The following is a 24,238-nucleotide window of genomic DNA, read 5'->3' as shown; positions in this document are numbered from 1 at the left end:
GCCTGCCAGAGCTCATAAGTCATTGCAATTGTACAATTCATTAGCACTTTCATCTGCACCTGCAGAACGTACTTTTAGAACAATGCAGTTTGATACAACACGCCAGCCAACAGCTGACGGGGTGGGGGGGGGGGTGGATTAATTAAGTCTAATTTTGAACGGGGATGTGTCATTTTGGTTAAAACATTTGGACCCATAATTCCGTACAAGTCTGAAAAATGTGAACCATAATTCCGCAATCATGATGAAAACTATGCCCATAATTCCGCAAAGCAGATAACATTTTTAAAGCACAACAAAACCATTAAACAAATTTTGCATGTCCTTTGCTAAAAATCTTAATATTGCACATATTTCATACTTTCATTTCTAACTGGACATTCATTTTTTTAATGCTCAGTCTCCCTCCTAATAACTTTGCCATATTTTTCGAAAATGGTACCCATAGTTCGGCACATATTTATAAAACTGATAACGATAATGCCGCACTTTTCAAAAAAAGGAACCCCTAAAAATGGCACGACCCCCTACATTCAAAAATGTTAATGTACCCCCTCCCCCCCCCCCCTAACAAAAGCCTAAACAACAGAATTGGAAATTTTAGACTGGCCTTTTAGGTTAAACGTTTTATCGGTACCAAAGTATTATGTTATATAATTTTTTTACTATTATTCTAATAATAGTCATTGAAAATGTGCCCTTTTTGAGTAGCTGCCCCGCCGCCTCAAAATGCTTCCAGCGCCCTTGGTGGTGCACAGACGTGGAACGAAATTCCATTACAGGTAAGAATGAGCTCCACGATTACCACGTTCAAAAAGAAATTAAAGGAATTCCTGCAAAATTAGCATCCTTTCCCGAAGCACGATACCTAGGAAGACCAGCATTATATATAAATTAATCTTTACTTTTTATTATTCAACTTAGTAGCTGCTAGGGTTTCTGTTTTTAAATATGATAAAATGAAATGAAAATGGAAACTTGTTATGTATGCCTCCTTTTGGAAACGGGGCTGATGAATTATTAGCGCCAGAAAAAGAATATGGAAAAGATTCCTGCTAGAAAGTAAGAAACTCCTTACCTTTTTGCCGTGAATTTTGTTGTCTTCGTGAGAGTTTTTAAGGTTATTGTGGTACTCATCCTGTCCCTCAAAAAGATTGCTTTGGGGACAAGGTTTCCTTTTGTTTTTCGTAACTGTTAGGATCAATTAAGCCAGCCCCACAGATTCCATCGTGAAAACATTACACTTTGCTAAAACCAAAAGGGAAGCGATATTTTGTTCGAGTTATCTTTAGCATGGGGGTAATAAATGATACATTTTATGGAAATGACACCGCTGTGCAAGTCACACTTCTTCTAAAAGAATCATACTTTTTGTTCAACGATTGAATTTTAACTTTTTCCACATTTTTGTATTGCCTGGAAATCATTATCATGCTGCTGTCTGTAAAAATTTCTCATAAGATCTAGACAAATAGATCAAAATAAATCAAACAAGCCAAGTAAGTAGATAAAACTGGCGATCATGGTGCGTCAAAGATTATGCCTTTAGAAATATTGTGCATGCACCATGTAGTATTTCATTTATATCATTTTTTGAAAATGTGGCTTAATTTCATCTTTTCCACTGAATAAAACTGAAAATAGCTATGTGATATGGATCAGAAATTAACTATTTGATTGTTTTTGTGTTGTATTGACATTGTAACTGAAAAAAAAATTGGTACAACAAAGTCAATCTAAGTAATGCTCTGGGCCAAGAAATTATCTATCTGACCCTTTGTGCTGATGCATCCTTTGCACAAACCTCAATAATCTGCTTACCCTTTGCTCCACTATGTTTTGTCCTATTTGATGTTGTGTCATGGCCTGGTATACAACAGCAACAGAATGTACCAATATTTGAATTGCCTGTGAAATTGTCAGTAGTTCCCCCAAAAATTGGCTTTTTATGAACAAGTTGTCTAAAATCAACAGGTCTTGCTCTAAGTAAAATGAAAGTTGCTCCATAATGCAAGCTCCTAACAAATTCAAGCACTCTATTTCACATCTCTTTCAAATTTCTGTTTTAGGAAGTATTTTGTTGTGAATCTTAAATATAAAAGTTTTAATTGTGGTGGAGCATAGATGATCTCTATTTTCAAAACTGTCTACATATTTTTACATGTTAAATCTTCTTTTATGTCCATAGATGCTAAATGCATTCGTCAGTGAAATCTTTGGGTGACTGGTTACATCAGTGCCTCTTCCATAAGCAAACCTATTCTTAACACACCACTACTAAAACAAAGGTTTGTTTTTTTAAATATATGAATGTGATTTTATACAAAGAAAGTGCTATTTTTTTGCCAATTGACAGTGTTGCAAAAATTTGGAATAGGTAACAATAATCAAATATCATTTAATGTCATACAGATCAACCTAATAAACTACAAGTTAGTATATATGTAACAAACAGGTAAATAATTGTGCTGATGTTTTGTAAGCATAGGAAGTCTTGCTCAACAAAGACAACAAGTTTGGACAAGAAAAATCTCATCAAAGCTGAACATGCACCTGTTTGAATTTATTTACTAAATTTGAAAAAACCTTTCTTGGATAATAGACAACATTTCCATTTCTTCTTGTAAGCAAATTTTAAAGATATTATAATGTCAGCATCTCCATAAAGGAAAATGCCCAATTTTGTAGATTCCCATGGGAGCAACTAAAGTGGAGTGCACCACCAATATTGCTGATAATCATAACACTGTACAATGCTCATATGCATACTGTATTCTCTATTGTATTACCACCCCCTCTACTATTCTGGCCTCTCTTATAATCCTGCCCTTTTTCTTTACTTTGAAAATTAACTAGATAAAATTTTGCCTCTTTGATAATCCCACATATGGGTTTGATTCAAAAAAGAAATCAATGTATTGCAAACATGCTTGGAGCTTTAAATGATTTCAAGACATGCAGCCTAGTGTCTTGTCATTCTTTTTTATGACAGCAAGGGTGAATAATGTTTTAGCCAATCAGTGTTTTTTCAACCAACTTTAGTCAACTTTTTTTGCAATTTATATGCAAAGTTTCTGTGCCAAAACACAAAATAACATATTGAAAATTTAAGCCTGCTTTTTAAAAATGCGCTGAAAAAATTCATCTCACCTCTCTGATAATCCCACCTCTCTGATAATCCTGTCTCTCTGATAATCCTACCTCTTTAATATTTCCACACTAAATAAGGATGTTGAATTAATAAACTCTCAGCAGGAATACAAGAGAGAATATGGTATCTGATGTTTGAAATTTTTAAAAGTTACATATACTAAACTCTTAATCAGTGACATATTTTGCAGAATTAATTCATGATTTTTGCTATTAGAGAAATGGCAAATAGCTGGAGGCTTGATGACCTTGATGGGGGAGTCCAACTTGCAACTGATTTATCAAATCTTCATGGGCTAGGGGCTGAATTCTTAGATGGCCAACAAGCATATAATATGTCGTATGTTATGATTTTTTCTTTTTATTGCTGATCTATTTTACATGGTGTTGACTTCTTTGCCCTTAAATTCACAGCTTTTGTTTGGATCTTTCAAGTCAAGTGAGGCAATGACCTTGGTCAACAATTAGTTATTATTGTCAACAGTATGCAAATATTTGTCACTTCTATTCATGACACTTCTTGTTGAAGGTTGAAAATCAGCTAGAAAACAGTATGATTTATGTGATGTTTCTTATCAGTTTCACTCTTATGATCACAATTGTAAAATGCTTATTGGTAAACAAAACATACATAAATAAATGCCTTGACAAATGTTTTTGAAAAGGGGGTGAGATCATGCTTGACTGGGTTTCTTTTGTCAGTATATTTATGTGAAAGCAGTTCTAATGAGAAAGAGCTTGTTTTTTCTCAAGCATATGCAATCAACGAAAGTGAAAGTAACTGCTTCTAAATTGGTACTAACAGGGAAAAATTATATGTTTATCTTGATCATCATTTGCTCTTTGTATCTTTTCCAGGGAAGTTCTTAGTCTCCCACTTTTTAAGTCAGATGATGGCTTTGTTGAAACTGTCACTGAAATTTCACATCATTTCAGCCAACCTAAGTTCCAGAGGTAAATGGGACAAATAAAATATGGTTTTGAGTATATTTCATTCTGAATACAGGTTTGCCAATCTACAAAACCATCATTTATAAACAACTATCACAGTAATTTTTATGCTGCATTGCCTGTCTCAGTTTTGTTGGTTCTTGGAAAGCTATGTGCTCAATGGAAATCTAAGTGAAATAAAAAGATAAAAAAGTAAACAACATTCATATCAGCCTTGCTGAATTTTTTCAGTGAAGTTATTATTTAATTAAGCTGGGGTTTGTGAAAATTTTATTGTAGTGTCCAAGGCAATATTTCAATAGCTGAAGTGAAAACTCAAGATGTTCCCAGAAGCCCTTCTCCACCAAGGTCTGTCTTTAAATGATCACACAAATATTCATGGAAAGTCCTAGGCAAGCAAAAGGACTATGGCAAACTTTTCTCCATGTTGAATTATGTTAAGCAAGACTGGTCAGGCTAAAGTGTCAAAAATTTGTTTCTTTGTCAACATTATTGAAAATCCTGATTACACACTGCTATAAGGAGAAGATGAAATTACATTGTGTCTACAGGGAGAGGGAATTTGCCCATTATGCTGGTGCTCTAATAATATCTGAAGGAATTATTACTTTGTTTGCTGCCAGTTGAACAATGTAAATAGATAGCAAATAGAAAATGTTTCAGTACTGTATGACAAGTCTAAATATAGCAAATTTCTAAAGTTTTGACATCTCTAAAAACTCAAACTCTCTAAAAAAAAGTTTGTTGAGGCAGGTCAAAGGACAAGGTATTTGTGAGATGCAATTTATCTTTATCGAATAGATTTGCACTGATATTGAAAGCACCAACATCTCCTGGAAGGAAGATAAATGAAGAAACCCTAACCTATCTTAATCAGGGTAAGTGTTTTTTTATGGTGGCAATATGGTAAATTGCAATGTGAAACAGTTTACTGTCTATATTGGTATTTCAAAACATGAATTGTAGGTATTGCACGGTAGACAATGCTCTTTCAGTACTAACTTTCCCAATAATAAACAGTAAGATGGACACTGACATATGTGTGAATTGCTTAATAGAAACTGTTTCTGTAGGCAACTATATATTGCTTTCTTTCAATAAGCAGCCATTTCAGTAGGAAAGTCCATCATGATTCAGCTGTCATGCAGTTATTAATGGACAGCTGCACTAATAATCAAGCATGTAGAAAAACATTTTTTCTTGCTAATGTTGATCCAAAGAAGGCATCATGAGCCTAGTTTTCCTGATTGCTAGATTCTGTGGTAATTACTACATAGAATAATTTTTGTCTCTTGTCATATTCAGTTACCTATCACTTGATTTAAAGAATATTTCTGGAAGAGAAACTGCCATGGTAAAATTTATGTCCTCTTCGCATAAGACAATCAGCGCCTTGTTGAATTTAGTTCAATAACAGCAATTTTAGAATTTTTCAGTATTTTTTAATGATCACATAAATTTATTCACACTTTTTCATTTTTGCCAATCTTCAGCACAGTCATATGAGATTTTGCTGCAGTGCATCTCTGGGCTACCTGCTAGTGAACAGTTTCTACAAGTAAGACTTTGAATAATGTTTTAACAAATTGCACAATTCAGTGATTACTGTAATTTCTCTGTTTCTACTCAGTTTCTAGTAATTGTGTTATACTCAAAATAAACAAAGCTTCACATTTTATATTTCATGCATTACAAATGTATTATAGATTATTTTTTACTCTTCTCTGTAAAGTCATTCATCCAGGATTAGTACAGTGTAAGGGTTGCGAGCATGTTCTGGAATTGACTTTTCAGTGTTATAGTTTTTTAGGGGCTATTTGTTTTCAATTATTTCCATTATTCTGTTTGCAAAATCGAAAGTAGGATGTCGAAATCGTGAAATCGAATTTTAATTGATCTAGTAATCACAACTAGACAATTTTCTTAGACTACGTTCACGCTGCTGAAAATGCTTTTCGTTGATGAAAACGCTGTCCGTTCACACTTATCCGTTTTCAAATGAATACGATTTGAATACGGTAAATGTTCACACTGCTCCAACAAAAATTTTTTAAAAGAGCCGTTCACGAATGCTCAGCAAATTGGCTTCATTGTAAATGAAATTTAATAAAAGCAAATTGTGAAAAACTTTGTTGTAACAGCTACCAGTCTATTGTGAATTCTCAATTTCAAAATTTGTGAAATTTGATATGCTAGAAAGCACGTATTTTGTTTCCGCTGTTAGCAGTGGCGTCGCGTAACTATTCCCGCCTGGGAGGGGGGGGGGGGGGGGGTTGTAAGAGATGCAAAACCATATTTTACCAACAGAAATTCTTTTGTCACATTAATGTTTTGTTAAAATTTTAATTCTACCGACGAGTTCTCTGAAAGTCGGGGGGTGTGCACACCCACACACCCCCGCACGCTACGCCCCTGGCTGTTAGCGTATTCAAATGTCTCCGTTTTAGGTCTTCGCATTGAAAATGGAGCGTATTCAATACGCACCGTATTCGAAAGTATCCGTTTTCATTAGCGTTTTTAAACGACTCCGTTTTCATAGCAGAGTAGTGTGAACGCAAGGCAATAACGGATTAGTTTGACTCAGTTTTCATTTGAAAACGGAGTAGTGCGAACGGGCCCTTAATTTCGAAAAAGACTTCTTAGATATTTTACAACGGTTTTCACAGGCTCTGTAAGAATATTGGTATTTGCATTAATGACATGAAAGTCTTCATAAAAACATGCCGCTTGTGTATTTTAAATTGGTTTGTTAATATTTCATGACACCATTTAACTGATAAAAGTGTATCTTTTGAGTACTTGCCCATTAAAGCACATGCATATTTTTAAGAATATCATTACGACGTTTTTTAATATAAAAGTAGCTTGGATCTCTTGAATCGCTTTCTCCGATAATTTAAGCGTTTAATGCTTATGAATGTTCTGGTCGCTTATAATAAAACTTCATTAGTGATTCTGATTTTGAATTGGTTTTCTGATCTGATACCCTTAAGCTTTTTGAATCAAATCTTCTATCTAAGTTTTCAAGCAGTGTGTTTATTCTTTGTGTTTTCAAGAAATGTGTTTATTCTTTCAGATTTCTATATCTTTTTTATTAGTATTGATCGTGTTATCTGATTTTGCAGGGCGTCATACGACTTGGATTTCATGATAGAAAATATCAGGTTATTGAATCGGAGAAGTTTGATGAATGGAGCGCAAACCATCCGAATGAAAGGTTACTTGAAATAGGTACCTTGCAGTGTTTTTATATGCACGCGTCAGTGGTTGTGGAAAACCTTTTATACATATAACTTAAAATACTAAGGGTTTTTTCTCTGAGAGCAAGATTGGTGTCACCGCGAGTGATTGTCTCCTGTTTTTCTCAATTTGCTCGTCGCATAATTTTAAAACAGCAAAATTTGTTTTGTCTTTGTTACAACCTAGCTTCCGAAGCTAGTTTCAGGACACTCTGTGCTATGCTGATCGAGCAGTGTCCTAGTCCTTCTTCTCGATATAACCATACCTCAAGATTTGTTTGCGAGAGAAAACCTTAAAACCAGAACAAGATTTGGGAATACCTTTTTACCTCAAAGTTGTTTCAAGGGTCATTTTGTTTGATTTCAAATAGAAAATTCACGCTCCTATCTAATGAATCACCATTGAATCTGTCAAAGAAGAATGCATTACTGTTAACGCCGAGTTTTCCAGAATTGTTATTTTTAGATGATTTTTCGATAACCGGTCTTTCTATTGGGGATTGGTTGATTGAAAGTGTCTTGTTTGGTGAGAATTTGATCACCCGTATCATTGTCGTAATCTGTCATATGCAATGCTGTTTTGGTTCCATTTGAAATTTTCACTCTGTTAATGCCGAGACAAAGCTATAAAAAATCGTATGCAGTTTAAGAGTAGATAAGAGTACTGTCCCACCTTTGACTCCATTCCACAAAATAGAATCTAGAATTTTAGATTACATTTTTACCGTTGATACACTATAGCAAATATTTTGGCACACTTTTTCAGATGTTCCAATGTGCGGTGGGATTCATGAAATTTCGAACAATAGCCAGTACTCAAACTTCATAGATTTCAAATGGGACAGAAAATCTGATACAAGGTTATTTTTCAAGGTAACTTGTAGCTACATTCGTGTATGCAGTTTGCTGTTGTTTTTTATATAACAAAATCTCGTGTATATAATATTTCATTTATTTTAAACATGCGGTCTGAAATTATGTAATCTTGTGCCAAATGAAAAAAAACATTTTTATCTCGATATCTTTCTAGGTTTTTGTTAAAAGTTTTCTTATTCATTAAAGGGTAAACGAGGGGGTCAGTAAACCACTTTCATTCATGATGAACCTAAAAACATTACCTACAGAATTGTAAAAGAGAAGCCAAAAAATTTAAAACAAAAGCTGGTTTGTGATAATAGTTGACAGACTAAGAGATAGGTAAACCTTAAAATCTGCAGTACTGTGTTTTCATTTCCAAACTTTGTGTTCATGCTGCTATATTCATTACATAGCCTTTATAAACCTTTTTTCCAGCACGTTCTTCAGATCCAGTTTAAGAACCAACCCTAATTATTTTGTATATCTCGTTCTTTTCAGATTAATTGTGTTAGCTCAGAGTTTACAAAAGGAAAAAGTGGTATGATTTTATCAGTGTATCCTTAACCAAAAATCTACATAAAAATACATAAACTTACTGATCAGTGGTTTATGTAGTTTTAATTTTTGTGTTTCAAATCTGGAGGATTTTTCTATGGGGTATTTAGTAATACTTCCTAGATGAAATCTGGTGTTTCCCTTCTTATCTTCCTGACGATGACGATTAGCCATTTTTGCGTTTCAATTAGCAGTTTTTCTTGTACGTTGAAAGTATCAATATAAATATTGTTATATTTTTTATGTTTCATTAGAATATCACAGAGACAGAGGTGGATGCCGAAGGGGTTGGCCATGTTAGTTCTAGCCCCGCCTCAAAATAAAGCTGAAAATTACTCATTAGCATTCAAGTGTGATATTTGCACTTATCTTATAGTGTGTGTGACAGGTTGTAGTTTTACCCCATTGCTAATATGCTCCACAGTTCTTTCAAGTATACTATTTCTAATCGGTTTATTTTTGTATCAAAATATACGTTAGATGCAGCTAGATTTCCCTAAAAGAGTATAGCTGGGATATTTAAAATTCTTTATGATCCAAGAATTCGATTGATTTCTATTGTCATAATCTCTAGGTGGCGAAAGTGGAATACCGTTGAGGTTGCAAATCGATATATACAGTTCTAATGAGCTCAGCTCAGAAGAGACCTCCCTGACTTCTGCTGGTTGTCAGATCAAAGTTTTCAAGGTATCTTTTAATCAATTTCATACTGTTCCCGCCTTCTTCAGTTCTGGTTCATTAGATTTACAAAACTAGTCTTTTGGTTCTGGTTTGTTAAAACTCTTTTGCTTTATATTAGTTCGATTTCGAAAATACAAAGAGAGAGATGATGCTCTGAGGTCAGAGGATTTATGCCACCTATTTTACCCTGTCATTTTATTGACAAATTCGGTAGAAATTAGGTCAAAATTAAGCATTTTAAAGTTTTCCGACAAAAATTTCATTTGGAGAGTGCCGTAGACGCAAATTTACAAAAGTATCACGTGACCACCTGACGTAAAAGTTGACAAGCGGAGACAGGCCTACACCTGAAATGCATAGAATTTTCGCTACTCGCACACAAACTGTTGATTTATTTTGCAAAAATAAGTAATTTCGAAATAGATTTTTTCACTTGATTTTGTTGTGGGATGTCGTGCATTACAGTTTTGAACCATGTTTAACAAACGGAAAACGCGGCAAATAAAATAATTTAAAAACAAATTCATGAGAAGAAGGAGATGAACGTAGTGGTTGGGAAAACGGTATCAAGTTAGAGCAAAGAGAATACTGAGTGGGAAGGTTTTTACTCCTTAAAAGGAGGAAAAGGTTTGATTTATGTATTATTTGCAGCTTTCTACCCTCTGTCCTTCGTCCTTGATTTAACTAGGGTTGGAAGGTTGCTTGAGCAGTTTTTTGTTTTTTTGATTTGTTTTTTTCGTCTTATGGCTTCAGCATACAGTTAATGAAACCTGAGAATAGAATTTTTTTTTATAAAAGTTTTTTCATTCAGCCAAGCAGAAGTAGACATAAGTGATTCTATTTCCTTTAGTCATAAGTTGAAAGGTTTGTCACGTTTGTCAAATATCCACCGAAAGCCCGAATTTCCCAACGCGAAACCCTTAGCCCCCATGCCCTCCATCATTTCCACAACTGGATACCAATAATTTCCTCTAATGAAGATAACAAGCTCTTGTTTCACGTTTTACTTGCACGATCCCTACCTTCTGCATTCCTTAGAAAATTTGTGGTATGTTAAATTTTTCCACTCCGACAGTGCTGAAGCCCATACTGTCTGGGTGCATTTGTAGGCAGCACAATAAGGTGTGTTTCCATAACTTGCAAAGATTTCTTTACTTTTAATGGATTAATTACGAGAAACAAAACAACCGACCCATTTTGATAGAAAAATTCCTAAGAGCCACCTTGCCAGTAACCCAACTGTAAGATGCTACGAAATATCCCCACGCCCCCCAAAAAAGTTAGGGATGAATATTATTTGTCATCCAGTAGAAAAACATTTAATATGCTTGCGAATGCACAGCTTCAGACATTGCTATCTCATATTTTCCTTGCATAAATGATTTATACAGTGACACATGAAATTTTTTTCTTCGACCCCCCATATCTTGGAACAACTCTGCGCACGCCCGATCAACATCCAGATTCAAAATCTACACCAAAAATACCCCAGATTATCAATAATTTTTCCTCTCGGGGGCAATGCTCCCCATTCAGCAACTGGTCTGAGTGCAATGCTTTCAATGCCGTGGTTGTAGACTTTACGTCACAGTATCACGTGATACGTTTCCCGCCAAAATTTAAATACTTACAAACCTCAACTTCTTACAAACCCCAGATCGTGGCAATATTTTGCAGACATGTTCAGATAGCTTTTACCTTCAAGTATCAAGAGAAAAAATTTGACGCCAAATTAGGTGGCATAAGTTCTTTAAGACCCCCTTAAAGACCCATTGTAGTTCGACTACAATTTCGAAATTCGAAATTTCCTTGCAATCACGTTCAACGATTCTTTCCCTTTAAGTAAAGGTCGACCCCTAATATTTTTAACCCTCTCCTATTTATAAAATGTTGCACTAGGCCATGATTCCCAATCCAGCGAGAATGAGATAAAGAAGAATGTAATTTCTAGGCCAGTCTGCATTTATCCGCAAATATTCCGCCATCAATCGGCATTTGTTCCGCCGTAATCGGAATTTGAAATTGCGCAACATATTTCGGTTTCTATTTTCCTAGACAACGCCTTCTAGACCAATGCATCATGGGTAACACCCAGAGATGGTAATACCTCTCAGCCCCCTTATTGAAAGTTTGGGCCTTTTGATGTGAATAGCAGATATGTCAACATTGAACCAAGACGTGTTTGATGATACCAAAATTTTAACTTGCCTGTTCAGAGTTTAAAGAAGGCTGGCAGGTTATCTGCAATCTGTAAACGCGTATTTCCCACTCTTCCAGTGTCTGATTTTCCTTCTTAGCCAAAAGGTGCTGATCGAAAACTCAAATCAGAGAAACAAAAGCACGAAAATTTGCCACAGGAAGAGTTGGTATGTAATATTGCAATGATTTAACTTCTTTATTTCCTACATCTTGCATTAAATTACTTTCAGTGTGGTATTTCTGCTTAAACTGGAGTAGGGTACGAATACAAAGGTAGTTTCTTGAAATGAAAAGACAGGCACATTTTGTCGCATTGAACTGTTTGCATTTGCAATGCAATTTCTGGTGAATTGTATTAATGATTATACTTGAAATTAAATGCTCTCGATCTATGTAACGCTAAATTTGCAGTATTATGAATTGTATACAATAAACAACTAACAAATCTAATTCATTAGTAATCTAGCCCAAATCCTACTTATCATACATTCATAAGAGGAACTTCCTGTTACCTAATTTTTTCTGCCTAATTAAGTACTAAGCACACTTCTTTTTATGCATCCCATTTTATAGAAGAAAATGCTTTTTTAATTTCTATTTGCTTTTTTCAGATTTCGTTGCAGTCGTCAAATGAAGTGACTGTTTTGAAAGAGGTACTTCCTAAATATCTTTTATCCACCTATGTGTCCTAAATATCTTTTATCATTGCCCTGAGTTTTTTCAATGTCAGTAGTGACCCGGTAGCTCTCCCTATAAAGTTTTAAATGCTTGCTAAAATTTCGAATGTTGATCATTATGCTAGCTCAGTCATTCTGCTGCTATCAATAAGATCATTGGCCATACTTTTTTATGAACAGAGCCTCGTTGCAGCTTCCTTGCATCTTCTGGTAAAATTGTGTTTAACATTGTTTCTTGTTGCGTTACAGTCTCCCCCTGCTCTTCCTGTATATGCAACAGTTTTTATTGGTTTCTTTTTCATAGATTTTCATACTCACTTATTTCATACACTAAAATCTACAATTTGCACCATTTATTCGCAGCCTGATAATATTTTGTCAGCTTTTTTTTCAAAGTCCATCCAAGCTAGGGTAACTTTTTCATGAATTTATTTCCTGGTACTAACCAAATATGAATTCATAGCCTTATCTTTACACGAATTCATGATGGGTCCAACCATGAGTATGCTAGTCAGTTTCGTTCTTGTGAAACTATTCATTTTCATTTCTCAAATCTAATTACAACATGCCTTTTTAGGTTCTCTTGTCTTTAGAGTTACAGATCAGAGCTATGAATCTATAAAATTTTAGTTTATGTAATTCAATTTTTGAAATTTTAGGGTGACCTTATTTACCTTAGGATGATGCCGCAAAATGATTTCTGTTTTTGCGAATTTTCCCATTGCACATTGTCAATTGTAGCTCTTCTGTAGTAAAACTTATTTTATTCGAAAAGTATTTTGAACACAAGTGGTGTCCGACCTCGGAAATTCAGCCCTCTTCTTCACTACTAGCCTTTCTAAATGGCTCTGTACGTCATGTTTTAATAATCCTTTTCATAGACAGCATTAACACAATTGTTACTTTGTATTTGTTATTAGCTCGAACCATTAGAATCTTCGCTGACAAGAGCGAGTCCACCCTCAGTATCATCTTCTGGTTTCCAAGGAGACGCAAGCTGGCTCTCACCATGGTAATAAAGTTTAGTTTGAATCATCTAATTTTTTTTAATGTCATTCTTAAACTCGGGTGAATAATTTTTGCAAATTTGTTCAACTGCAGTGTGTAATATTTCTTCTATTAAAAATTCTCACTGACATTATGTAGAGTTTGGTGTAAAGAATGGTTTGAACAGAAAACGCTATGGTTAAAGAATCCCCTATTTTTCTTCTTTTCCTTCCATTTATTAAGCCCCTAACAACATTCTACGATGAAAAGCCTGAGCTAATTTCTGCTATTTTTTCAATTGTCAATTCAACTTAAATTTTGGCAAAGATGTTAATTAAAAACCATTCTAAATTCTACAGTATTTCAGTTGACACGATCAAAAACTTCACCAGTGCAGGCGTTACATTATTGGCTGTTCAGCGTTTTACTTTTACTTGAGGCAAATTAACATTGGATCTTAAGAGTAAATTAGATCCAACTTCATGTGAATATTACCCCTACATACAGCACAATTCTTGAAGAATCCCCAGCCTCATCTTGTCACCTGGTCCATCTTTGCATTATTAAACTCATTTTTCGTAGGTTAGCTGAATATATGTGTTTAGTGTTTAGCAAGAATCAATTTAATTACGTGAACAGCAAAAATATCCGAGCTATGTATTCGATTTTTATATAAAAATTATATTTCTTCAAATGAGACGAATCTATATTGCTTTCCAACTAGTTCATCGATGTTCAGCCAGCTTCAGTTAACTGGGAATATTGCCTCAAGCACGCCTATGCAACAGCAACAACAGCAACTTCAACATCAACAACAAAGTAGTCAAGCCCCGAAAATCATAGCAGAAAGTCAAGCTGCAATAGCTCAAGTTCAGGTATTGCTTTCCATGCCTTCAAAATTTCAGTTACGAAACAGCCAAACAAATATCAAATTAATCCCCTCATATTACAATCACTGTCGTTTCCATACTCATTCTCGTTTGTTTGTATACCATTTTGAAAAAGCGTAGGCCTTCATATCTTATCAAGCTAATGCTTGTTAGAGAAAGGAGCTTTTTTAGCGTCCTTCAGATTTACAATCTTGAACAGATCTAAGTATCAGATCTACAGCCCAGCAGCATGAATGTATAGTCCAGCCTCAACCCATTCCCCTTTTAAAAGTTGGAGCGTATTTATTTTGATAGAAGAGATATCAAGATGGAAGTGAGGGGGGGGGGGGGGTAAAAATTCATAACACCGTTTGTCCGGGATTGTAGGATGCTGCAAGACTGAACGCGCTATATTTGCCCTGACGCAGGAATATTCAGCTCTTGCTGTGAAACCTCATTTCCTTAAAAGACTCTCTTTAGATTGTTTCTTCTTTGGTTACTTCTTTGGCACATGAATAGTTCAGCGAGAACCAGTTTTTCCAACGATATTCCTTTTGATAACCATTTTTTGATTTGTTGGGAGACCATCATAAACGAAATTTGGAGTCTTTGACTCGAATTGTTTGGGCCCTTTAACAGTGCTTTTTGTCATCCTCAATCTTGCTGAAACGTTCTCATTGCATGGGCTCTGGTTCCCTTTTATTTCCATTTATAGCAAATCATTTTGCCAACTTCGTTTATAATTTTTTCTGCCAGAAACTCGTATCAGAATCGACTGTCGAAGAAACTCAAAACTGGTTGACCATAAACAGATTCAACAACTTTGTCGGAATATTTACGAATTTCAAAGGTGAGCCAGCCCTAATTATAGTCTTGAGATTTCAGAAATATTTGTATTTCCAATATATGAAGATCGTAGGAAGCCGATGAGAGATCATTCTGACGGATGGTAAATCAAGTTGATAAACGAGGGTACGTGGTGTAAATTTCCTGAAAACATTTCAGTGCATTTACATGGGTGTCTCTCGTGCATTGTGTCATATGGCAGCAAGTTGTATGATTTTTCACTACATGAATAAACATGTTAGTTATTCACAAGCGTGTAAGTAGCAATAATTACCAAAATCTCACGAAGCTACCAGTTTATCTTTGGCTACTTTTGCTGAAAAGCGCATGTCAAAATCTATTGTCAGATAATTTCTGCACAACACCAGACATTATAAAGTGTTCCTTTATACATACACGTAGAAAAGCAATTTTAAAATTGGTTAGTATTATAAGGAAAAAGGGTTACTCCATGAGCTGCAAATAGGTTCGTTACAACTGTTGCTGAAAAGTAAGGGGCACTTGCACCCTGTGCCCCCGGTTTCTACGTCTATGCGTATGTTTTCATTAAATTTTGTCTTAGAGCATTTACCGTATCGTATAAGAAAAAATACCATGCATGATTTGCTTTTAAATTTCAATTTGTTTAGGCTCGGATTTGCTCGTTTTAACTCGCAGTGACTTGATTCAGCTTTGTGGCCCAGCTGATGGCATACGATTACATAATGCTCTTCAAGCCAGGTTAGTACTAACCCCTGACCCCCCCCCCCCCCTAGTGACTACCATTTGGGGCCAAGTCCCTCCCCCTCAGCATTGCAACTTATTATTTAGCAAGCAAACATGAGCTTGACTGGTGTGGTACAATGTTGACAGCATTTATATAGAGCTCGATCTATGCTGGTGCGTATAATTTAAAACAGGTTTCAGTTAACTCTAAGTTGTCAATACATATTGTTGTCATGTTCCAACGCAGTGTAATTCTTTCTCCACATTGTTACCCATCCAACCTCTTTTCAATGGCAATATCTTAGCTTGTTTTTTTTACTTCTCACACTAATTAATTGCGTCATATTTCGTTTTTCAAAAGATTCTGCTATTTTCATCCTTAAAAATGCATTGTTTAGCGTTGCTAAGTATTTTTGTTAGAATACTATTTATCAAACTTATTAATTCAAACTTGTTTAGTTCTGCAAAAGGTGTTGAGGTCAATATGTAGTAAATTTTATCCCAGTCATTCTTTTTATAATGGCCCCGGGGTAGCCATTATCGCTTGCTCCCAGAGGTATCGTCCTTTTAGTGTAGTAAAGTAGTTAGAGTAATGTATATCGGTATCTCGTCAAAAGATTTTATTGAGTTTTTATATGTGTATATAAAGCTCATTTTCCCGAGACTTTACATTGCAACACAACTATGAGCGTATTACGATCAGTGGCAGACATCTGGCATCTGGGGGTGAGGGGGCGATCAATGGGAACAATGGGAAAATGTGACGTCATCTTATTAAAACAATAGGCTTGCCCCCCCCCCCCCCAATATTTGACCAAGTGTCCGCCCCTGTTTACGGTTCCCTAGATATCCCTTTTACGTGATATCGTTTTGCTGTTTGTGTTACCATATGGAGGTAGCCAAGTTTTTTAAAAGGGAGGAGTCCCGAGAAGGTTTTCATTGGGTGGTTTTGCTGTGTGCTTTAATTTAGACCACGCGATACAAGGTCAGAAACGGGTTATGCTTTCTTAAAGAATATTACCATTCCTAATGGCGGTCTTTGGCTACGTCCCTGTAAATACGTTTTAAGGACATTATAAATTTAGATTTACAAATTTAGATGTACCTTTACGTACTAGGTTTTTCTATAACGCGTGTTCCTACTTTCAGAGCGAGTCGTCCTCTGTTGACAATTTACGTTTCACCCGAATGGCGGCAAAGTGATACTGGAATGAAAGAGTATCATGCTATATTTCTTGAGCACCTCACAGTTGAAGAGCTGAGGAAAAAACTCGTACTCAAATGCGATCTTGAGCCGTCGGATACCTACCCGATCTACAAGTGCGTCTACTTGCTATCTTTATGTGTATAACTAAATAAACAACCATAACCCACATAAGACATGATTTTGAAGTTTCAGTTTTCAACATTTAAATTCATCTGTTCATTTGATAATATGATTAAAAATTCGATATTTTTAATGATAAGTGTATGGCAACAGCTAATGAGGAAAATAAAATATTTGCTGGTCACAATAAATGTGTAAGGAAAATTACTTTTTTGAGGTGCTTTTTTTAGTAGGTGACACCTGAAGCCATCATCAAACCAGGCTTACTTTTTCAGTTTATTTGATTGCAGTACAGATCTGTCCATGTGAATGCAACAATCGGATCACTAATGGCATATAGTCAGATTGTAGAACACGATATATCCCAAGAATTTGATTTGATTTCCTCTTTTTACTTCATTCGTTTTAGCAACTGAATATTTGATGAAATTGTCTTCCCCTACTTTATCTTGTTATAGTGAGAAAGTTTTTCAAATATTTGATGTTTGTTCTCAAAATCAAAGGAAAATGAACGAATTTGTATCTTGTCTGTCCTCCGGATGCGAGGTGCTTATAATGCACTTAGTTATTTCCAACGCTCCTTGTAGTCCTGAATTGATTACTTTCTGTTTTGTTTGTCTCAGGCAAGGACCAACTGGCATTTTGATCTTCGTCGATGACGAGGTAGCTATTGTTATTTCTTATGAACAGTCTAACTCACTTTAACTTGATTCAGCTGAACTCATCTCAGGTCATCCCAGCTTATCTTAACTTTTTATCTCAATACTGGTTAATTCTACATAATTTCTGAAAAGGCTTTTTTTAAAACTCAATGATTTGCAATTTTTTTGTTTCTTGTACTTCAAACTGTTTCCAATTGTCCAAGACGCTTTTTTAGCAAGCTTTTTAAGAAAAATGAGCGTGTCCAAATTTAATCAACTCAACTCATTTCACCTCAGCGCAACTCACTTAACAGTTTGTTGAGTCAACTCTGCTCAGCTCAACTTGGATCGATTCCTGAAATTGACCTCAATCCCAGCTCATCACCTCAATCTGCCTCGGCTCATCCTGTTGCGTTTCAGCCCATCCTATCTTAACTAACCTCATCTCCACCACCGCCTATCTCAGCTCAAAATGTACAACAAAACAAAAAGAAAATGTTGTAGTATTTGCTAAAAAAGCCAACTTGCAAACGCATCGACAGCAATGGCGGCGCCAGCCACTAAGCTCTGGGGGGACAAATCAAAAACATTTAAGCCACGCCCTTTAAACCACCAGAAAACGCCCTTTTACCAACAGGGAACGCCAATTATATCTGAAGGGAACGCCTATGACAAACTTTTGTTCGAAAATTGGCAGTTTGAAAATCATAGTATTACATCACAAAAAGTACGGTGTCAAAATATTACCCCTCCCCCAACATTTTCTCATCGAATTTAGACGAAATACAAAATCGATTCTGCTGAGAACTGGGGGGACGTGTCCCCCCAGTCCCCCCCGTGGCGTCGCTACTGATCGACAGTATCTTTGTGATTCTTATCTTCATTTTCAAGGAAAATGTCTTCGCCAACTGATAGATTTCTAACCTTAGTCTATGTACTTGAATTATTGTGATTGTTCTCTATTTTTTGAAAATGAATTTACATTATTTGCAAGTGTCATTTTTAGTCAGAGACAACATTTTGAAAAAGCATTATTTGCAAATTTTGATAAGAACTGCATGGTTAACTCTCATTGAACCTTGCTTGCATGTCTGCATTTAACTTATTAATACTCAATATTAAGCTGACACAAAAGCAGAGCGGTTTTTCCAGGAAGTCTGCGTTTAGCTTAACAATAAATTGAGAATCGACACTTACTGTCATGTATGTATCAAAATGCATTTCCTGGGTTTCAACCGGCTGACTGGGGCACATGTAAAACTAGAGCTCGAATTTGTAACAAATTCTGAAACAGGCTCTCAATTTCATTTTGCCAGATGGTCAGAAATTTCATGGATGAAGCTCATTTTTCAGTTCAGGTTCTAACAGGTATGTCTTGTTTTTAGAATTCAGTTTTGTAACAGGCATATAATATGGTGATCTTATGCAAAGATGTTTCCAAACTTTATAGTTTCTTAATTTCTTTGTATACGGGCTCACCTTTTTTACTGTTTTCCTGCACCAGTTTTTTATTGATGTTTGTGATCCTTTTGATACAGTGGTGCATCATATGGTAGGGTTGTGTATTGCATGTTTTGGATTGGGTAAGAGCTCGAACCGTATGTAGCACATTCAAATTATTGATTATTTTATTAGAAAAAGTTTACACAATGTTCTTCTTTTCAAAGATTCCAGCGGCAATCAGTTACGGTTGGTTCTGAGGTAGTTGGTAATGTGCAGTTTTGTTGATGAAGCGTAGCAGATGAGATAACCCCGTGAATATTTTGGTATTTATCAACACTGGCGATACACGCTTTGATCAAGTGCCTGCGACATTCCATCTGAAGCATTTTCTAGCATGGTTTTCGCCCATAACAGTCGCAGGAAAACCAAACTACGATCGCAAAGAGACTCGGTATACTCCAAATTTTAACCCAGTGCCAGGTTTGCGGACCATTCTGCAGCTGTACACAAAAGAGGCGAACCTCTCTTGCAGTATTCGTTCAATTCTAAGGCGAAGAGATTTGTAAATTCTAATTATTTTTATTTTAGCTTTATTTTTTATTCACTATGTACAAAGAATGAGTACATAAAGTAGTGATGGAGGAACCTGTAAGTAAGTAACCAACCCACGAAGTGACACGGTTTCTGTAACAGAATGCTACGCGAAGAATTCCCATTTTCCTCTAATTAGTGTCCCGCTTTCTATTGCTCGTGGCTACGAAATGATGTTGACGTCATCAGCAAGTCAAGTTATTATTATTTTTGCTGTGCCAAAAGAGAGGTTGACACAGTTTCAAAGGAAGCTGCAGCACCAACAATTCAGCAATTGTGCACTCGTACAATGGATTTTGCAAGGGCCGATTTCAGATACCGAAAAAGTCTCACCCTTTTTTTATCAGGCATTAATCATTAATACCGAAATTTTCTGGTTCTCTTTCCCTTTGTTTATTACCGTGCGCTTTGAGGGCCTGACGGAAGCAAATACCCAGGTGAACGCCGCTGTGGACTACCTTCTCCCATGCACAAACATACCTTTTGCCTGCATTTATGGTTTTGCAATATGCCCATGACATTGAACGTGATCGTGCGCTTTCATTGAGCCCTCCTTTACCAGCACTTTCACTATCTTACAGATCAAAATGCATTGCAGTCTATATTTCTGAACAAGTTTTAACTTTATGTCCACAGTGAAGCCTAAGAAACAGGAGAATGAGATTCCCATAGGGAATATTCTCCAATAGTCCAAACATTTTATATAAATATTAATGACTTGTTTATCGTAAAAGTTTTCGAATTCTTTATAGAATGCCGAATGACCATGTAGTAGATTAGAGTAATTTACAGTGAAATCTCATAATGTCTTTGAACAAAAGAAAAACTTATTTCCGCGGATTATTATAACCAATTTCAGTTATTTCATTTATATTTCTCTTTAATCAAAACTAAAACATAATCAAATAACCTTCTACTCCAGGTCTTCTCCGCTATTCCATCCAATGCTCCAAAATAAAAATACAGAAAATAAATTGATCCAGAAAGACAGTATGACTCGAAATAAAGTAGCAGTTTTAAAAAATTTAACTTTTACCTAAGTGGTCCGTATTAACTATTCCAGATCCATTGATAGATTTTATTGATGTTCAACGGGGGGGAAAGAAGGAACGTTGCTCGATGAGCTTTGCAAGTTTGACGTTTGGCGGCGGCAAATTTTGTATCAAGGTACGAAAAGATATTGTTCCCTAGTTCATTGATCATGCAAAATCTACGAAATCTAAAAAACTTAAATTAATATAATAAACTTAAAAAAACAGATGTCAATGTGAGTGGATTTTCCAAATTAAAGTACTGTATAAAAGAAGTTTCAATTTTGTCAACGGACAGGGTACATGGAAACAGACAAGGATGAGAGAGTGAACAGCAACAGTTTTGTTATAGACTAGTTCCATTTCTCTAAAATAGTTCTTAAAAAGAGATCAAGAGACATTTTGGGGTAGAAGCTAGGATCCAGTTTATTTGGGCCATGCTGATTACGGCAGATTTGGCGGATTCCAAGCAAAATTCGCTAATTCAAAGGCTTTATTTGCATATTCGAAGTGGCTGCCGGTCAGAAAACTTCAAGGTATAACCAAGGGATCCTCCGAACCGCATAAGGTTCTTGCAAGTGGTAGAATATAGCAAATAAAGACCTGGCAAGTAAAGAAATTCAAGAATCTTTGTTGCATGCAGATGATCATGGTCAGCAACAAATGTTAAGCTTTGTCACGCACAGACGGACACCGTCTGACACAGCCCATGGTATCCTTCAAGGAACCATTTAAAAGATGCAGAGCGCTTACCTTTCAAAGCCTATATGAAGTTCCAATAAATTCAAACTACAAGGAGAAGCAGACGATTTTCAAGGCCGATCGAAATATCCTCCTGCGGTTGATCACTGCTTATGAAGGCGGTCGTGAAGTTGATCTTAAAAGAGTGCTTTCTCATGAATTGATGCCAGTTCCACTATCTCTCACTGAAATGAACGGTTCTCTTCGGACTGGAAACAAGTCTGTACTTATTGACAAGCTAACAGATAGCATCAGTTGTCCAGAGAGTATCGATCTTCATGGAAAAACAGCGTGCTTAATCATCGATGGTCAGGCTCTAGTGGTGTTATTAGGGAAACCAAAAGGTTACTCTTCGTTTCGTGGTGATTTAGCAGACACCTTTGTTCAAACAGTGCTTTAAATGGGCAAACGCTACCAGAGAATCGACGTTGTTTTTGGCCACTATAGAAAACTATCAATCAAAGCTAGTACCAGACTAAGGCGGACAAAAACTAGCCAAGCTATTCGCCGAGTTATAGAGAGCGGTTTGGTACCTCTTCCAAAGTTCTGGTCAAACTTCTTGGCATTGCCAGAAAACAAAGCAGATCTTGCACGATTCCTGTCAGAAGAGTTGCTTCGCCAAGCAACTGAAGATAGAGAAATTGTTACAGCGGGTGGATTTATCAATGAATTGCTTGCCCAGTCATCGAAATACTACACTGATACCTTGTCTTTGATTGCATACCATAAAGAAGCAGACACCAGACTTGCCCTTCGTGCTATCAATGTCACCTGCAATACAGTAGTAGTTGCTGCTAGAGATGCAGATGTGCTCATCATTCTGGTGTCCCACTGTGAACGAATGCGATGCAATGATCTTTGGATGTGGTCTGGAACGTCAAAGAAGAGGAAATATACCAGTCAAAGAGATTCTTCACGCCTTGCCAGAGGGATCTGTTCAAGCAATCATCCCCTTTTACACTCTTACTGAATGTGATACAACTTCGTACTTGTCTGGGAATACGAAGGCATCTGCATGGAAAGTTTTTAAAGAGTCACATGAACTCTTGCAAAACATAGGAGAAGGAGGCATTAACGAACAAGTTATGCGGAAAGCAGAAAAATTTCTTGGCCACGTTTATGGTGCAGGTCACAAATGAAGCCCGACACGTTCTATTTCTCAAGAAAATAAAACCCGAGGCATTGCCTCCAACAAGTGAGGCGGCACACCTTCACACAAGAAGAGCACACTTCCAAGCAATGATATGGAAACAAGCTGGATCACCCGTCACCTACAGATTTCGGATGGGAGCTTTCTGAAGATCGATTAAAGCCGATTCTAATGACAGCGAAGCCATCCCTACTGCTTCTCTGGAGATGATCTTTTGTGGATGTAACACGCGATGCAGAAACTCATATAGCTTAGTTTGCTTTAAGATTTAGATCAGACGCTACTTCGAATCTTAATGTAGGATCAAGCTTCACACTGCAGGCCTTGCATATATCGACATGAGAAGAATCCTCAAGAATTCTTGACAAGTATGGAAGAATTCAAAAATTAGCAATGAAGTTTTTCAGTGAAACTACAACTGTTCTTTTCTCAAGAACTCTCGAGAATTATTAGTCAGAAGATAGTGTTAATTTGCGCAAGGCCTGCAGTTGCTAGGGGACTGTTGACACCCATAGCAAAGTTGAACTGGATATACAAAAGGAACATGTTCAGCCACTTGAATATTCAATGTTGACATTTAACCCGATCACTACTTGGGAGAAATTTCATTTGAGAAAATGTCATAGATAAACTTGTCGTTCGTTCGAAAAATGAAAGATTGCTGAAAGATTGCCATTTCTCCTAGAATGAAATGGGCTAAATAAAACTGGAAGATTTTCTCTAAAATGGTAGACACTAACCAGCTAGAAAACTAAATAAATGAGTTTAATTTTTGCCGGAGGATCATAGATCATCGAGAATGGCACCATTCGACTGATTTCGATGAGAACTTTCAAATGTTGCATAACCTTTTTGATTTTTGATGGCGTGAACAATTGTTTAAGTAAATGACGTCATCAAATTTATGACGTCATGCAAATCACAGAAAATGTAATGGATCAACTTTACCAGCCGAAATTGGTTCTCTTTATCTTTAAAAGTAAATTCAAGACATTCTAGAGTATTTGCACCAGTAATTAGGGGTTTAAATGAAACAATGACAAATTGGTGTCAATATATCATGATTAAGCGATATAGATAATAAGCTTAGATGGAAATCATATCTCTGATTTTTACTTTTTGGTGCATTTTGATACATTCTAGAGACATTATAAAAGAACTTACTAATTAAACTGAGATATTACCAATTAGTTAGCATTCAATTATGACATCATAATGACGTCATGAATGTAATGAAAAATTTAAAAAGTTCCCTGTTGTGTAGATTATGTTGCTGTACACCATTTTACCAAGTTTTGTCCTCATTACAGCAATATTAGTGAATATCCTAGTCGAATGCAGTGTCATGGGTTTTCTTGGCAGCATTTTGAAGATTTCGACTGGCGACCATTTTGATATGCAAATTAAGCCCTTGAATGAGCGAATTTCGCTTGGGATCCACTAAATTCGTAATCAGCATGGGCGAAATACCCTGAATCAACTGAATCCCAGCTTCTACTAAAAATGCCCCTTGTTTTATAATTTCTTGGAATTGGAACCAGTCTATTACTGTTTCAAACCAGTGTGCAAAGTATAGCAGTTCTCGAAAACTTGCACG

The 24,238-nt window shown here is 36.0% G+C and overlaps 1 protein-coding gene across 3 annotated transcripts; it reads left to right on the top strand.

Moving 5' to 3' along the window:
* The first annotated feature begins 958 nt into the window (after window positions 1-958).
* LOC135682463 (transcription factor CP2) lies at window positions 959-20,572 on the top strand. Of its 3 annotated transcripts, XM_065197360.2 has the most exons (21): window positions 959-1,062; window positions 2,189-2,288; window positions 3,368-3,490; window positions 4,009-4,104; window positions 4,381-4,449; window positions 4,903-4,979; window positions 5,595-5,659; window positions 7,227-7,332; window positions 8,107-8,213; window positions 8,697-8,736; window positions 9,328-9,440; window positions 11,732-11,800; window positions 12,245-12,286; window positions 13,231-13,322; window positions 14,022-14,172; window positions 14,923-15,016; window positions 15,642-15,732; window positions 16,867-17,037; window positions 17,668-17,707; window positions 19,002-19,053; window positions 19,353-20,572. In XM_065197360.2, exons 3-21 carry the CDS (start codon window positions 3,372-3,374, stop codon window positions 19,388-19,390), a joined length of 1,632 nt encoding a protein of 543 aa, XP_065053432.2. In that variant the 5' UTR covers window positions 959-1,062; window positions 2,189-2,288; window positions 3,368-3,371; the 3' UTR covers window positions 19,391-20,572. The 3 variants fall into 3 exon arrangements, with proteins under 3 accessions (XP_065053432.2, XP_065053434.2, XP_065053433.2); XM_065197362.2 differs by lacking the exon at window positions 4,009-4,104; XM_065197361.2 differs by lacking the exon at window positions 4,381-4,449.
* Window positions 20,573-24,238: the final 3,666 nt, after the last annotated feature.

This window comes from Rhopilema esculentum, chromosome 16, assembly GCF_057945365.1.
Source record: "Rhopilema esculentum isolate cy_ngs chromosome 16, ASM5794536v1, whole genome shotgun sequence".
NCBI classification, from domain to species: domain Eukaryota; kingdom Metazoa; phylum Cnidaria; class Scyphozoa; order Rhizostomeae; family Rhizostomatidae; genus Rhopilema; species Rhopilema esculentum.
The sequence above is the reverse complement of the archived record's forward strand: the minus strand, read 5'-3'. Positions and strand labels throughout refer to the sequence as shown.

Excerpts from the sequence above, each read along its gene's own strand:
- LOC135682463 (XM_065197360.2), top strand. The coding sequence starts at position 3,372 with ATGGCAAATAGCTGGAGGCTTGATGACCTTGATGGGGGAGTCCAACTT. Across the intron at positions 15,733-16,866 it reads CATAATGCTCTTCAAGCCAG|AGCGAGTCGTCCTCTGTTGA; the intron begins GTTAGTACTAAC and ends TCCTACTTTCAG. Across the intron at positions 19,054-19,352 it reads TTCAGTTCAGGTTCTAACAG|ATTCCAGCGGCAATCAGTTA; the intron begins GTATGTCTTGTT and ends TTCTTTTCAAAG.